Source organism: Eptatretus burgeri, chromosome 4 (assembly GCF_056783735.1).
Source record: "Eptatretus burgeri isolate ZD-2024b chromosome 4, Ebu_testis_v1, whole genome shotgun sequence".
Taxonomy (NCBI): Eukaryota; Metazoa; Chordata; class Myxini; order Myxiniformes; family Myxinidae; genus Eptatretus; species Eptatretus burgeri.
Window position 1 is genome coordinate 123012137 of NC_140964.1, and position 17500 is coordinate 123029636.

Sequence of the window (17500 nt, forward strand, 5' to 3'; positions counted from 1 at the left end):
TTCCGTGCTACAGTGATAACCGAGCGGTGTTATCGTCGGCCTTGACGGTTCCGATTAATTACCGGGATGTTGCACCCACTACGAACCCCTTACGTGAAGCAGGATGGAGAGTCAAACAAAGGAAAGGACGCAGTGAAATGGGGAACAAGTTCACACAAGCACGTTTATTCACACAGACCAGCACGGAGGGCAAGTATTTACAGTCACAATGATCAAAATGCACATATAAAGCGAAAGCAGGGTTAAAACCGAATACGCGCACACACGACAACACTTAAACAGTTCTTCTTGTCGGACAGGTGCCAGAAACACACATACAAAACCCCGAAAAGAAAATGGTCACTTCCCTTTGGGCCGTCGAGTCCTCCCACGACCGTCGGCATGGTCGCGCCTGGCACCGACTCCTCTCGCGGTCTGCGAGCTCTCTCCGGCGTTGTGCACCAAGCTCGCGTCGTCCGCCTGACAGCTCGGACGGGGTTTCCGGCGCTATCTCCGAGCGGAAGCGGGATCTCGGGACCGCACCAACAGAAGACCAGACCAGACCACCAGCCAAGATGAACGAGACCAGCTCCAGGACGAAGAGGTAGAGGACGAGGACGAGGAAGCGCGCCCCGCCCATGTCCGACTTTTATAGCGCGGGGCTCCACCCTTCACTCCGCCCCGTTTTCAGCTCCGCCCTCCTTCGAGAGGGTTCTGGAAAAGGGGCGTTCCCTCACCCCGACCGCCTCACGCTCTCCATCCACCAATCGAGCTGCCCCTCCCCCTTCCCTCAAACCAAGCGCGGGGAAGAATGGCGGGAAAAACCCACCAGCATCGTTGGCGGTTTTTGTTTGTTTGAAATCAAAGATAGGGAAAGAAAAACGACTAACTGGAGGGTCACAGCCCGAATGGATCACATAAATTCCCTCTTTCCAACGGGTTTGGGCTAACTACACATGTACCTATGGAGATATCTCACCTGAGGGCCCTTTATGGTGTAATGCGAATTTCCACAGCCGTAACAATATAAATATATATATATATATATATATATATATATATGTATATGTATATGTATATATACGTATATATATATATATATATATATATATATATATATATATATATATATATATATATATATATATATATATATATATATATATATATATATATCCATATCCCAAAAAGTTGTGCAGGAGTTATGACAAAATGAGGTGGATTTGATTTGGCTCGGTGACAAGAAGACAATTCGATTTTGGTTCAGATCCAGCCTATCAATGGCATACAAAACGTAACCGCTTTAGCCTGGCAGAGATAAGCACTCTTCAGAGTGCCATCCTACTTCGTTCTGTTTTGCCAAGTGTAACGGCACGAGCGATTTTTCATTTGTCTGTTTGTCTGTCTCTTTGTGTGCAAGATATCTCAAAAAGTTGTGGACGGATTCGGATGAAACTTGGTGGATATGTTGGGTGTATGACAAGGAAGGATTGATAAAATTTTGGTGAAGATATGAAACTCGATCTGGAATCGAAATTTAAAGCGATTATTCACCATTGAGAGATGGGGCTGAACCGATGTGTAGCACGATGTCTCAAAAAATTGTGGATGGATTTGCAAGATACCTGATGGACAGGTTGGGTGAGTAACAAGGACAAATTGCTGAGATTTTGGTGAAGATCCGAATCCGGATTCAGATACCAGAATTATTTAATAATTAAAATTATTCTTCTACATTGAGAGATGGGACTGAAAGTGATATATTATATGATGTTTCAAAAAGTTATTGGGCTCAATATGTTCCACTGGATTAGACAATGCATGGCAGATTCATGCACTCTACCGAGTGCCCTTCTCGTATTGACGAAGTAATAACAGAGAATTGGGGTCTATAATTGTGGTATCATTTGAAAGTCATATAAATTGTAAAAGGGAAGAAGAAGAAGAACGTAAATCATTAACATACAGCAGAAAAGCGAGGATGGAGAACACAAATAAAGAGAAGAGCTGCAAAAAGACGACACAAGAAGAAAGAAGCAAGTAAAAAAGCTGCGAGGAAGGATAAGAGGAAATACGTTGATGACCTGGCTGGAGAAGCAGAAACAGCTGCTGAAAAGGGAGACACAGCATGAGCTGATAAGATTACACCACAATTGATGGAAAATAGAACAGAAAATAGGAAAATAGGTGATAAATCATTGAAAGATAAACAGGGGAAGAGAACTTTGTAACATCTGAAAAGCTTTATTGCAAAGATGGACAGAGCAATATAAGGAAGTTTCAAACAGGAAGAGGGGGGTGAAAAGAAAGATAGAGAGAGAGAGAGAGAGAGAGAGAGAGAGAGAGAGAGAGAGAGAGAGAGAGAGAGAGAGAGAGAGAGAGAGAGAGAGAGAGAGAGAGAGAGAGAGAGAGAGAGAGAGAGAGAAGACGAAGAAGAGGAAGACGAAGAAGAGGAAGACGAAGAAGAGGAAGACGAAGAAGAGAAAGAGGAAGAAGACGAAGACGACGAAGACGACGAAGAAGACGAAGAAGAAGTAAAAAAAACAGCAAAAAAAGCTTCACCGATCAATGCAAAATTTTAACGAATTGATCAACCACCCATGGTAAATATGGTTTGATAAAGATGACATCATCATTCACGAGGTCTGGCAGCCATATTGGATCAAAGAAGACAAAAGACCCTCAAAAACAAAATAGTTGGCTCGCACCAAGTCCTTCTCAAGACTGTGCTGGATATGTATTCCATGAATGCCATCTAGTTTGGTCAGGTGAGGGGGAATAGAAGGGTGAATGTGAGGGATTGTATCATTTCAATGTTGTCATTTTTTGACATTTTATTGTGCATGTTTAGTTATATATTGAGTAATTGTTTTATTTTTAGTATTGCTTTGAGTTTATTCTAAATTCACTTTTATTATCTGATCATTATTCGTTAACTTTGCTGAAGAGTATGATTTATTGTGATTGTAAGAGTGACCAACAGACACATATTCCTTAACACTTGGCAAAATAAAATTCTTATCTTATATTAATCAGAGTAAAGTGACTCTTTACCAACATTATGCACAACAAGTGGAACTGAAAGTCGGCATTGCTAAAACAAAAAGCATGATAATACATACAATGGCCGTGGACAGAATCACATGCAATAATTGAAACATTAAAGAAGTAAACAAATTCACATATTTAGGATCGATGGTCAACACTGCTGGAAAGGGGGGGGGGGGTGCAGATTTCCTGCAAATAATACAAAAAACAAGAGATGCATTCATTAAGATGAAAGAAATATGGAAATCAAATAAATACAGCAGAAGAACAAAACTGAGTTTTTTTTTCAGTAATGTAAAATCATTGATTCTCTATGGATACGAGCCCCAGAAAGTCACCATTTGAAGGGACCACACACAGAGTGGAGTCTTCCATCTACAGCTGTCACAAGAAGATCCTAGGATTCTTCTAGCCAGACCAGGCTCGGAAGAAAACGGGTAGAGAGAATAACAGGAGGAAGAAATATCATTGATATTTTGAAGAATGATTTTGAAGACGTCATTGAGATTGAGATTTATTGAGAAAAACAAACGAAGAAGATGGAAATGGATAGGTGTCACATATTACGCAAGGAGAATTACAACATCATAAAAAGGACACCATGATGGGCACCCCAGAGAAAACAGAGGATGGGAAGGCCAAGGGAAACTTGGCAACGAAATGTAGAAAATGAAATGAGAGAGACAAGAGCCACCGAGACGCAACTCAAACACAAGGCACAAGATCGTTAGAAATGACGTGACTTCCTGAGGGGCTCCAGATGTCCCCCGGCATGAATGGATCAAAAGAAGAAAGAAGAAAAAGGAGAGGACCAAGGATGGAGTCATGTGGAACACCATGTAAAATGGCTTTCCAGCTAGAAATAAAGTTGCAAACAATAAGAAATTGTTTACGGTTACTGAGATAAGAAGCAAATCAATGCAGATCAATACCCCTGATAACATAACATTCAAGCAAAGACAAAAGAGTATCATGGTAAATGTGTTGAAGGCTTTCTTTCTCTTGGTGAGAATAAATTTTCTTGGTGGGAATAAAGGAAATCCTTTGATTGGCTTTACCTGATCCATTATTCAAACTACCTCATGAGGCATTACGTGTCAATTATGATAGAAGTAATTTATTTCCACGTTCCATGTCTGTTTATCATACTCACCATTCCCATACAGTAAACCCTTGTTTTACATGGGGGTTACATTCCAGGAAACCTCCACATAAACCAAATCCGCATAAAATAAGACCAAGGGCCTATGGGAAAAATGGGATTAGGTTCCGTGCTTAGTCCTCTCATCTATAAATTCATGCATCATGCGCCGGAGCGGTTTAAGGAAGTCACCTTCACATGTGGCGTAAAACCAGAGCATTCAGTGCCCCTTGTGTTTTCCATGCATTTCTTTATTTGGTGGACATTGGACTCGTTAACACCATCATGTCTGCACAGTAACGCCACATTCTCACCGAAACCAAGCTCATCCAAAACCTAAAAACTTTCTGTGACAAAAACATCACATTCCTCGACTTTTTTGCACTTAGATTACCGGTGGCAAGTTTAACTCTTGGGAGCCATGGTTAAAATCAGGAAGGACAATACACAAGGATACACAAGGAACATTGGTGCAGGAGGAGGCCATTTTGCCCATCATGCCTGTGCTGCAGCAAACCCAATTTCATCACCCATCCACACAAAAGCTACCTACTATGCACACAAGCCAATATCCCCATACCGCTCTTTCTTCAATGCACCGAGGTACCTATGCACCTTTAACGATTGAGAGTGGCTGGCTCGTCCACCAGATTTTCCTTCACCCATTCTCTTCCAGAAGCCTGGTGTTGGCTTAACGGTTTAGGTGGACACCTTCAGATCTTCGGGTCTTGAATTTGAGCCCCTGTCATGCCATTAAAATTTGATAATGGTGGAGTGCACTCAGTTATTGCAAGAATGTGCTCTGAAATAATGGTGTAATTGTATGTTATGAGAGTGTTTGGCAGTTGGCTGGAGCATGCATATACTTTCACAGTTTAAATGAAATACCACACAATGAATGTCATTTATGACAGAGCCATTTTTATGGCTGATTAATCACTCATTTGTATTTGAAAATTGACAACATGGAACTTCATAATATCTATTATTGACTATTTTGATTATTTTGACAGCTGGTTATTTTGAAGTGGTGTTCTGTAACTCGTACAGAAATTTTCAATGTTTCGAAGGTTCTTTTTATTCATCAAATACAATGAAGAATGATTAAATCATACAAAAGAGAGTGTGTACGTCTTAGATCTTCCGTGATGTAAATTAAGTAACAGTCTGTGCTTTCTTTCACAGCAAATGTGTCTTGAACATTCAACTCCTTTTTCTTGATGATTTTTTGTTTATTTTAGTTTTAAATGTGTTATTTATTCCTCCTTGCATCTAAACAAGAAACAGCTGTGAATTAAAAGTAATTTTACTCTTTCTTTTGACATACTTAACTACAATTTTCCATCTTTACATTGAAAGTTGTTTTGTATTTTGTTCATTCCATAGATATAAGATATGGGATTTTATTGGCATGAATGGGTTAATTAGCTTGAATACTTATACCACCTCGATTTAACTCCTGCAACACTCAAAACATTCTTCTCTTCAATATATTTTGTCATCACGACCCATTAATATTCACCTTTTCCACTGTTGACTTGTTTGTGCCATCCAGACCTGCTTATTGGCATGCATGTAAATGTATTTGTTCATTCGGTGAGCAAAAAGATGCCTTGCTGAGATAATTCTCAAGGATATAAAATATGCTTTCGAGGATAGTTGAGTAAATAAACAAGTGAAATAAATCTGTCATCAACTAAGGTGAAAACTTTGTTTGTTAATTTCAGATTTCTCAGTATGCAAGTTCTATTTCTTGATGTAAATAAACTTTAAAGCAAATACAAGACATTAATTGTTTTTTTTCTTCTCGATTTCCAATGTCAAAAAACATCACTCTCTACAATATCAATAAGAAACAATTTAGAGCAATTATCAAACATGAAACATGTGCTCAATATTCTCAATAAATCAACTGGTACCAAACTTAAGGTTCAAAAATCTGCTTTCAAGTGATGTTACACACATGACCAGCAATATTTGACCTCTGACCCCAAACAAACATTATCAGCGAAAAGAAAAAGAAAAAATTTTCCAATTGGAAAACTTCGACATGTTTAAGTCATGTATACAAGAGAAAATAACACACCCTCAAATTTGCACAATTAGAAGGGTTGTATTACACCAATTTCCTATTTTGTGGTCACACTTGTGGACCAAGAATGGCCTCTTTGTTCTTCCTCAGATGAGGTGATCAAAACTGTACACAATATTTGAGATGAGTTCTCACTAAATTCAAACACTGCTTTAAAACTACCTCTTTTGATGAATAATTTACCCACTAAGAATACATCCTAAAACCTTGTTATCTTTACCTATTCTACCTGGGACTGTGCTGCCTGCTTACCCCCATATCTATTGTCACCCCCCAGATACTTCTCCTGTGTGACACACTCCAAAAATGCCTCTTGCAACATGTAATCTCTATTTTCATTATTCTTACCTGTGGTGTCCGAGGCGCAGACAGATACGAGCCGAGAGTGTAGTTGTAACTCTGGTTTATTGCGTGCTCAGATGTACACCACTCTGAGCCTCTAGCGGGCGTGTACAGATATATGCATGCCTAACCACGTGACTATTATCACAAATACTCCACGCCCCCTCAGCGCTCTATGCCCATACACCACACTCCTCCCTCCTAAAAGCATAATCATAAAATGACAAGTATAAACGACAACATGATACTAATCAAAAATCATTGACACTATGACACAAAAAAGCAACTAGTGACAAAATGGCACTTCGCAAAAGCATTGGCACGAGTACACAAAAAGCGACTGGTGAAAAAGGACACGAATCATCCAAAATCCACCCAAGTACCACGTCTCTTGATCCGCCCTGGGCGGACAGCGCCACCAGACGGCCCAAGCTTACATGCCTTCCGGCTAGGTCGAGGTGACACGCCAGGCAAACCTTCCCCTGCACCATCAAACACCCCCGGTCGACAAGCTTGCTCGTCTCCCTCGGACAGGACTGAAGCAGGTAAACACCCCGAGTCCGCGAGCTCCGTGGGCGCCAGCACGTCTGGCCTTGACGATATCAGGGGCGGGGGCTCCATGTCACTCGGCACGTCTGGCCTTGACGATATCAGGGGTGGGGGTGACGCTGAACAGCGAATCTGCCCCGGCTCCCCGCCATCAATCCGAACCAGGCAATTTGCTGGTTCCATTAACTTTACAAGTTCATCGGTGGATGAACGTATCACATTTCCACACAGTAACGAAAACACATTAAGCACCGTCGGCGCAGACGTAAACTTCTCCTCACGCAAAGCACGTTTCCACATCTCAACAAACGATCCTGCCTGCTCGCTCGTGACAGGATGGCATAACATTTTAACAAACGATCCTGCCGGCTGGTTAGTGATAGGATGACACAACATTTTAACAAACCGTTTAACGTGTCGAACACCGCCGCGATGCACAAGATCATTAAACATATCTGCGAAGAACTGCAGATCGTTGCCAGCACCCAATATTCCGGGTATGCCTTCATTATCAACGATCTACCACAGCCTCATTACAGTAATGCCCGCCGAAGACCTCTGCAAAACCACACACTCCGGACACCCCGAGAACGCATCGATCACAATCAAACACATTCCGCTCACGTGCGGCTTATCAGCATTTGCCTGCCCAGCAACGCAATGCTTGATCACCCGTTCAATGTCTCTCCCCAACCCCGGCCACCAAAACAACCTTGTGAACAACCATAGCTCGGTTGCGGGATGGACGGCCAAAGGCGCAGAGACGATGCAGACCACGCCCGAGGTGATCACGTGTTGCACGATCGCCTGCATGACACGAGCGCGTGCCGGATCATGAGCTGATTCCACCGTTGAAGGCAGATCACTCCAATCCCCCGTTGGAATCGCCTGAACGACACGGGTGAGTACTCTGCTCTAATCCCCCGTTGAAATCGCCTGAACAATATGGGCGAGTCCTATATCAAGAGCAGATTCCACCGCAACCTGCTTGGCGGTGACCGGCCCGCCCTGGACCTGGCTCCGTGCAAACACATCAACCTGGTAGGCTGATTCAAACGAAATCGGACCCTCCGCGCAAAGCAAGCGCGAGGGACCGTCGCAATCGGCATGCTCCCCGTGGCCCTCCGCACAAGGAAAGTGCGAGAGACCATCGCAGTCGGCATGCCCCCCGTTGCTACGGAACTGTATATCGTAGTTGTAGGAAGCAAGGAACAGACACCAACTCTGCATCCGCACGGCCCCTGCCCCCAGCAGGACCTCGCACGCGGGATCGAAGGGAGGCACCCTCCCTCCTTCCTCAAAAGCTTTGCCTGCACGTCCTCGAGTTGTTCAAGCTCATTGCAAAACAAATCTTGATTCTTTTGAAAAACCTCCTCCGACTGATGATCTAATCGGCTCGGCACGGGTCGCCCAAGGTGAATGGCTGGTGCCATCCAGTCCAGCCTGAGGCTAGTCAGCCAGTCTCGGCCCAGGAGCGCCGGCCCCTCCCCTCGTACCACAAACAGCGAGAGCACGGCGCTTTGACCTTGGTAGGTTACAGATACATCTGTCATTCCAAGTGTCGTCATCGCTTCGCTGGTGTACGTGTACAGCGTGATGGTAGACCTGATAAGGTTGCGACCGTCGAGTCTACGAGCGGTCTGTTCACCCATGATCGACACCGCAGCCCCGGTATCAATTTTAAAAACGATCGGTGTCTTGTTCATCTCGAACTCCAATGTCATTGGTCTTGTCACCGCCAAACCAATTGAAAACAGGCTTATCATCGGCTGCATGTCTTGCTCCGGGATGTAAAAGCGTACGTCATGTACAAAACCTCGTATAGGTTGCAGGTCATGCTCCGGGTCGTTGGGGTGGCCTCACACAGGTTGCAGGTCTTGCCTCGGATCATCGGGGTTGTCCCACGCCACGTGGACCTCCGGACCACCTGTGAGGCTCTGGCCGGCAATGGCTTGGACATCCCTGAGAGTCCGTTCGACAGCCGACGCCGTTTTGACTGCTGAGTTGAATGTAATGTCCTCGTACCTCAGCTGTAGTATCGCTGAAACCATTTCCGAGTCTTGCAATCCAGCAATAAAACGATCTTTGAGCCTGGCCTGCCGTTCACTCGACGTGAATTTGCAGGCGACGGCGAGATGTCTCACCCGCGCGGCGAAACTCGCGATGCGCTCTACTGGGCGCCTTGCCAGGTGATCGAACTCGTACCGCGCCAGCTGCGATGATTCTCTCGGCGCCGTGTTTGCCTGGCAATCCAATTGCTCCGGCAACAACTCAGTCATTGCCGAGGAAAACAGGCACTCTGCACGCGCCGATTCGATCCCAATCCATCGTCGCCAATTGTGGCGTCCGAGGTGCAGACAGATACGAGCCGAGAGTGTAGTTGTAACTCTGGTTTATTGCGTGCTCGGATGTACACCACAATGAGCCTCTAGCGGGCGCGTACAGATATCCACCACACCTCCAAACTTTGTGTCATCTGCAAATTTAGAAAGCTGACTCTTTCCCCCACTATTCAAATTGTTGATGTAAATTATGAATAATAATGGTCCGAGTTCTGACCCATGAGGTTACCGCCACCTGCATCTTCCCAGCAAGAGATCCTCCCACCCACAGCCACTCTTTGATTCCCATCATGAAGCCAGTTTCCAAACAACCATTCCACAAGCCCTCAAATTAGTTAACGACATCCTCTGTAGTTATCTTATCAAATACTTCCTGAAAGTAAAGACAACAACTCAAAATAAAATAATATATTACGATACCACGGAGTGCAGTGTTGATGTGGAGAGAGATGCGTACAGTTGTGCAGGTACAGTACAATATGCACTGCATGTCTCAGTTTACATAACAGCATTAGCGCTGAGTGCACGACACCTCAACGGAGGAGGAATAACACCGGACCGCACCGGCGGGGAAAATACTGTGTAAAAGGGAGACCGGACCAACGTGCAAAAATACCGGCAAACAGAAAATTATCCTCCTGTTAATTTTGAATTGGTCACTAACTGATTCCAATGCAAATATTTTTTTTTTATTATTGACCATTGGCATCAAAAAGATACATATATCGTACAAACAGTTTCAAATGGAGCACCTCACCACCATTATATCATATGTGGTAATAAATTTGAATTGTTACTCCCAGATTGCCGGCTCAATGCCAGAAGACGCCATTTTCATTTTTGCCTTCTTCATCCCCACCCCGTTTCAAATCCCGTGTGGGCACAGGCAACCATCCCTACCCCATTTGGAATCTCCGGTTCCGGTTTTTGGGGCGCCGGTTTGTTCTCTCCAAGGGTCTCTGCCAACTTTCTCAAAGATAAGTTTCTGGTCGTTGTTTGTCACGTTTTGACTGCTTATTTTGTTTCCTCCGTGTTTACTGTGTTCCTAGTTCGGTTTTGTTTCAGAATTTGTGCTATTTGGTGAGTTTTTGTCAGTCTTGTCATTTCGGGTTTCCTTGAGGCCTACCCGTCTACCCGTCTATGTGCACAATCGTGTATATTTGTATTTTCTCCTTCTTACCATCAGTTCTTATTTTCTCCATTTTCCCCCACACCCCCCTATCCCTCCCAAATATACCCTCTGTTCCATGTCTTAAAATATAAAAAAATACAACGACAAAAAAACCATTTCCCTTCTTACCTTATACCCCATGTAACCACGAGATGTCCTGCACTGACTTCTTCCTTCACTCCAAATCCCACTCTGATCGTGAAGGTTTTCACGACACACCTTCACGACCTTTTCTTCAAACTTTTCCTTTATTCTTCCCCCCTCTTCCCCAATCTTAAAAAACAACAACCCCAAAACCAGTCTCTTACAATGCTTAAACTTCCCCTCTTTGTGCATTTCCTCTTTTTCAAAATCTTGTGTTCAATTTGACCTTTCTTTCATGATGTGTCGAAAAAATTCATCTGTGACAACACTTCCTTTTTCCACTCTGTCAATTATTCTGCACTCCATCCATCTTCCAATGTATGTAAATGATTCTCTGACCTACAGATTTTTAAAATCCCATTTTGCAATACATGTTCGTCTTCCATTATATTATTAATCGTTCTCTATTTTTCCAACTTCAGTGCAAATTACTCCCACCTCCTTATATCTACAGCACCTCCTCCTAACACCTGCCCTGTTATACCCTGTCCCTTTCCCTTCCCATCATCCGAGCATCTCTCCACTATCCTCTGCCTTTCCAGCAGTTCCCCCTCTGACAACCGAAACTGCATGGTTTTCAAATGTCTCACATTCTCATTCAGCACACTGCTCAATATATCTCAATCATGGCCTCTCTTTCCTCTCATCACATCTCACCCTCTAACCTTGTTCTTCCCCTCCCACCCCACCTGCTCCCACCTCTACCATACCACTACCTGGTCTCATCCTCCCCCTCTCCCCACCCCTCCCTTCTCCCACCTCCTCCGTGACAGTGCCTACTCTGATCCTCTCCCCTCCCTCTCAATTCAGCCACCTCCTCCTTCTTCAAAGCAAACTCTCTCTCTTCTCCCTCACCTTTCTCAAAAGCTCCCCCACACCTTTCACCCTCAATTCTTCCTCCTCATCCTTCTCCCTCAATTCTCCCCCCCCTTCATATCTCACCCCTCACTCCCCCTTTTCAAAGCTACCCTCATCACATCAACAAAGCTACCTCCTTCACCAAACCTATCTCTTCCAGCTCATTCCTCCACCTCCTCCAATCTCCCACTTCCCTTTGCCCCCTCTCTTGTTACTTCCGACTGCTACTCATCCCTTCACCACCAGCCCTTTGTCCTCCTCCACATCCAACACTTTCTCCTAGCTCTTCTACAATCTGTCATCAACTGTCAACAACTCTCACTACCTCCACCTCTCCTCCCTCACACAACCCTTCACCTCCTCACACAATCAGAGCCATCTCCCAACACATATCACGAGCGTCCGATTTGGTCTGGCATCCCGCAATGCTCACCAAACTCTCTTCTTGTGGTATCCAAGGCAATCTCCACTCATGGCTCATGGACTTCATCTCCTGTCGCAGTCAGCAACACATGGCTTTTAATGGAATCGTCTCATCTCCTCTTACCATATTTTTCTGGTTTTCATCAATGATCTCTCACGTAAGGTCAGGTATGGCAGCATGTGCTGGAGCAGCACATCACTGCCTCCATTTCTGCCGGTACTCCAGGGCCTCTGTCTGCCCATCCCTCATGCCGATGCCTGGCCCATCCCCATCTCCTTGAGATGCTGATCAAGCTGCTGCAACCATGAGGCGCGTGGTCAGCCCATTATTTGGCCTCCTCCACTCATGAGGCTCCCTCAATGAGAAAATCCCATGAGCAGGATCAGTGTCAGGAAAACGAGCCACATGTCCATACAGCCGCAGCTGACACTCATGGACCATGCAGGTCACAAATCTCATTTGAGTCTCTCTCAGCAACCGCTCGTTGGACACAAAGTCTAACCAGTGATAGCCAATGATTCTCCGAAGAGACCTGGGAGAAAGGAATTAAGTCTCCATCTCAGACCCCTGGTCAGAATTCAAGTCTCGCATCCGGAGAGCAAGACTGGAAGCACCAAGGACCAGAAGACGTGGACTTACGTCCTCCTGCACAGGTACCGATAGCGCCACACCCCATGATCCAGTGAATCAATGACTCCCCAGGCCTGACCCAGACGTCTATTGACCTCAGGCTCACAGCCAGCAGAGACATGAATATCACTGCCAAGGGAAGTGAATCTCTCCATGACCTCAACATTCTCCTCACAAAGAGGTACAGACAAGACAGCAGCATCCAAGATGTCATTGAAAGCCTGAATCTTAGTTTTGACCAAGGAAACCCATAATGCAAGCAGCTCTGACTCCTCATTCAGCACCTCGAAGGCCCCCAAAATAATATCCAGAGTCTCTGCAAAGATGACTACATCATCTGCGAAATCAAGGTCAGAGATCTTGACATTCCCAAATGATGCACCGCAGCTTAATCTCTCCAACATCAATCCCAGAATAAAGTCTATCCAAGTGCTGAAAAGTGTGGGGGCCAGTACACACCCCTGACAAACTCCAGTAACAACTGGAAATAAGTCAGAGGTGGTATCACCACATCTCACCGCACTCTCAGTACCAGAATTTAGTTCAGACTTCAGATTGATCAGTCTTGGTGGCACCCCCACGAAGACCAAGAATCCTCCAAAGGGCATCCTGATTCACTGAATCTAATGCTTTGCAGAGATCAACATCGGCTGCAAGCAGCCCCTGCCGAAACCCTCGACTGCATTTGATGAGCACCCAAAGATCAAGGATACGGTCAATTGTTGACCTCTTTGTTAAAAAGCCTGACTGCTCTGGCTGCCGGTGCTCAAGCAGATGTTGGTGAACCCTATCAAGATCTGGAAGGGCAATCAGTAGAGCAAATACCTCCACCACGTAATGCATGATCCATGAGAACATATCGGGCCCAATACATTTTTAAACTGTCACTCGTACGGTACTACATCGTTTTTGGCCATATCTCTCAATGGTGAAAAATAACTATATAAATTAAATAATTCACGTATCTGGATCCGGATCTTCACCAAAATCTAAGCAATTCGTCCTTGTCATGCACCCAACCTGTCCATCAGGTTTCATCCAAATCCGTCCACAACTTTTTGAGAAGTAGTGCTATATCTCGGTTTTGGCCATATCTTATGGATATCTTATCCATATTTGTGGACGGTAAAGAATTACTTCATAAGTTCGAGAAGCCGGATCCGAATAGGGATCGCCACCAAAATCTAATCAGTTAGTCCATGTCACACACCGAACCTGTCCACAAAATTTCATTTGGGTCCGTCCAAAACTTTTTGAGATATCCTTCACGTAAACAAACAAACAGACAAACAGACAGAAAGGGGTGAAAGCATAACCTCCTTCACTTTCGGTGCCAGAGGTAATTATCCAAGCTAAGACCTTGCCCGGGACTAAAAGCAGCGTCACTCCTCGGTAGTTGATGCAGTTCTGGCAATCACTCTTCTCTTTCCAGAGAGCAACAACAAGGCCCCTCTTCCAGTCAGTTGGGAAGATGCCTGTGTTCCAGGCAGATCACACAACTGAATGTAACTACATGATACAGCAATTCCACCAGCATTGAGAAGTTCACCATGGATGTCTCAGATTCCAGGAGGTTTATCACGTTTCACCCGTTTCACCACAGCCTGTGTTTCCACAAATGGAGGTGGATCACAGTTGATTGGAAGATCAGCAATAGGGATAGTAAAACCCCTGACATCCAACTCAACAGCTGTTGGATCAGCTTGGTGCAATCGCTCAAAGTATCCGGCCCAGCGGGACTTCACTTCAGACTCCTCTGTCAATAACCCACCACCCTCTGCTCTCATGGCAGTACACTGAGGGGATGCGCTTGGAGGGATGCAATGCATGAATTCCCCTGTAAGCAGGACAAAAATCACTTGACCACAGGTGATGCTCTATCCCCTCACAGATTACTCAGTAATCACACATAGACCTCCTTGGCCACCGTCAGCACACGTACAGTTTTACGCCTCAATTACCTGAACAGCTCAGCTCTGCAATTAACCCTGGCCCTGCAACTCTGGTCAATGGTATCCACTGTCCCTTGAGACAAAATTCTTCTTCGCTCTTCTGTGAGTTCCAAGACATTGACCGGAAAGATTAAGGATTGCGGTCTTGAAGGCACTGCACATCTCTTCAGGATCTTTCACATTCCCTGGAAAATCCTCTTGATCTCTTTGCTGATGACTCCTTCCTCTGCAGTACCATCTCTCATACCTTTGATTGGCAGGTAGCAACCTCTTCACTCCCTGCAGACCTGGATGAAATGTCAAGCTGGTCAAGCACTTGGAATATGTCTTTCAATCCTGACAAATCTCACACCCTCACCGTGTCTCTCCAAAAGGACCATCTGAACCCCCCATCTATCTTTCCTGGGAGAGCCACATCTCCAAGCAAGCCTCCAAAGCTTGCCGGGGGTGCTCCAGCCCCACACCTAGCTTGACTTCACACTGTGGAAACCAAGACTTTTAGGATCATTGGTATCTCCCTCGAAGAAGCTGAGTCTTTGGGTCTCACTCTCTCACTGGAGGCAGGTCGGTGGTCTTTCTTTCTTCCACAGTCTCCTCTCCTGCCTTGCCCCCTCTGCACAGTCTGTGATCTGTATGCTCCCCCTATATTTCCTCAGGGCGCTCAAGGTCCGCCAAAAACCCCCTTCTGGTGAAACTGCCAAAATCAAGAATCACTGCTCACCTTCTCTCTTTCATTCCTCATTTTTCTCGCCTCTCAAACAAACTCCCATACTCTCTCCAATCCCACTCCTCCCTCCAGGTCTTCAAAACATCTATTCACCACCATCTCATGTCTTCCCTCATCCAAAATATTGATCTTTACTCCCCACATTAATCCACCCCAAACCCACCTCCTTCAAATTCCCTGTTTTCCTTCCTGAAAGTCCTTGTCGTACCATGTTGTTTACCTCGTATAACCCACCCCATCCCTCTCCCTTCCATAGATATCCTGTTGTCTTTGTTCCCCACTATTTTGTGCTTACATCTCCCACCACACTTGTCCCTTGCCTTGTTATCCGATTCTGTGTATTAGCTCTTACAAGAGCCTCAATTTGGTATTAAAATAAATAAATAAATAAATAAATAAGAATACACCATTGTGTGTGAAGTGGAAACCTTGTGAACCAAACCCACGATAAAAACAAGGGTTTACTGTATATACCACACAATTACAGTACAATGTAATTTTAGCTTTTGGTTTAAAGTACACACTTTGCCCATCCTCTTCATCCTCTACCATCAACACTTCATCATCACCGGATCCACCTTCACTCAAATTACAGGAAACAAAACAAAAATATCCTCATTTTATATAACCAAACCCGATGGTGTAAATTGGTTCGAGTCCACTATGAGTTTGGGGGTGTGGGGGTGTGGGGGTGTGGGGGGATCGAAGGTTTGAACCCCATCCCGGTCACACAAGTACTCTTTAAAAATGTTCCCAGTACTGCTTCCTTGCTTGAAGCTCAGTATTTAAAAACAACTTATTGCAGAATAACAACCATTGTGCAGGCATGATGAACATAATGGCCTCCTTACGCATTGATAGTTCCTTGTGAAGGATCTCATACAAAGTAAGGTTAAAATATCACGAGGTGAGACTCACGGCAGAGAGGAATGGTGAATATCCACAATATCGCGATCACAAACACAAAGTCACCGCACCGTCGAGTGAGGGTCATGCCATACAAATCTGATGCGATCCGCATGGTCTCGATTTCAAAACCTACAACACGATCAGCTTTCAGCAGCTTTGTTTTTGTGGCTTTTTATGTCCTTTCAGATGTCTGTTTCAAAAAAGCAGAAGGAAATTGACAAATTCAATTAGAATGTATCTTCTCTGAAAAAATGCAGAAACATCAACAATTGGGTGATGTTCTCATCAGCGTGCTGTGGACCTATTTCAAAACATGTCCAAGGAGAGGTTTAGATCTGTGTCTTTTCATTAATACATTCCTGTCTTGTTTGGTAATGGCTAACATTTCATAAAACATCTCTTTTCTATTTATACTTTGTTTTTTATTTTTTCTGCGCTCATTCACTTCATTGGAAACTTGTACTGTACATCGTATTTACTTAGTTTATACTTTTAGGAAGTACAGAAATGGCAATGGTCGAAGCATAAAACTTTAATGATTAAGAGTAACTTCTAATCTGAAAATACCACGTGATCTGAAAGACAACATGTCCTCTGGATGATATGCACATCACAGATCGGACAGGCATTTAATGTCCTTTTGGAAGTAACATGTTCACAGTGCATCACTCCATGCTGGAATATTCAATTTGATTGGATTTCATCAGTTATTAAACCCAGGACCAGACATTTCAGAAATGCGAGTCATAATGTGGCTCCATTAAGGACGTTTCAGTTCCTGAATTTATGGGGGGGGGGGTTAAATCATAAATATTTCTCCACCCACGACCTTGTTTTTATAAAGTTTTTCCCATTGAAAAAGACCTTGTCTATTGATTATGTGAACAAAGATGTCAACATTGATCCAATCAGTGTCTACCTGATAGAGACTCTCGGAAATAAGCACACGCCTTCACTTCCTCCTTTACTTGCTGCGATCTTACCCTGAAGAATGCAGCACAAAAAGCTTCGGTCACTATTATGTCGTGTTTGTTTGTATCCATATTGAAGTTCTGTAGAACCAAACATCTGTATATATATATATATATATATATATATATATATATATATATATATATATATATATATATATATATATATGAAGGCACTTCCAACCAAAAGTAAAACTAGATCGTCTCCACTAATTTGAGCA

At 44.2% G+C, this 17500-nt stretch overlaps 1 protein-coding gene across 5 annotated transcripts in view; it reads right to left on the reverse strand.

The window, feature by feature from the left end:
- LOC147029018 (nectin-3-like) overlaps window positions 1-17500 on the reverse strand; it is a 427027-nt gene that overhangs the window by 178824 nt on the left and 230703 nt on the right. Inside the window, exon 1 of one of the 5 annotated variants that reach the window (XM_085876141.1) lies at window positions 16318-16498. The exons of 3 other annotated variants lie outside the window; for them this stretch is intronic. In XM_085876141.1, coding sequence (XP_085732267.1) covers window positions 16318-16420 — 103 coding nt within the window. In that variant the 5' untranslated portion in view covers window positions 16421-16498. Of the gene's footprint in view, window positions 1-10793; window positions 10926-16317; window positions 16499-17500 lie in introns of those variants that run through there. One more of the 5 variants, XM_085876145.1, reaches the window with a different exon arrangement.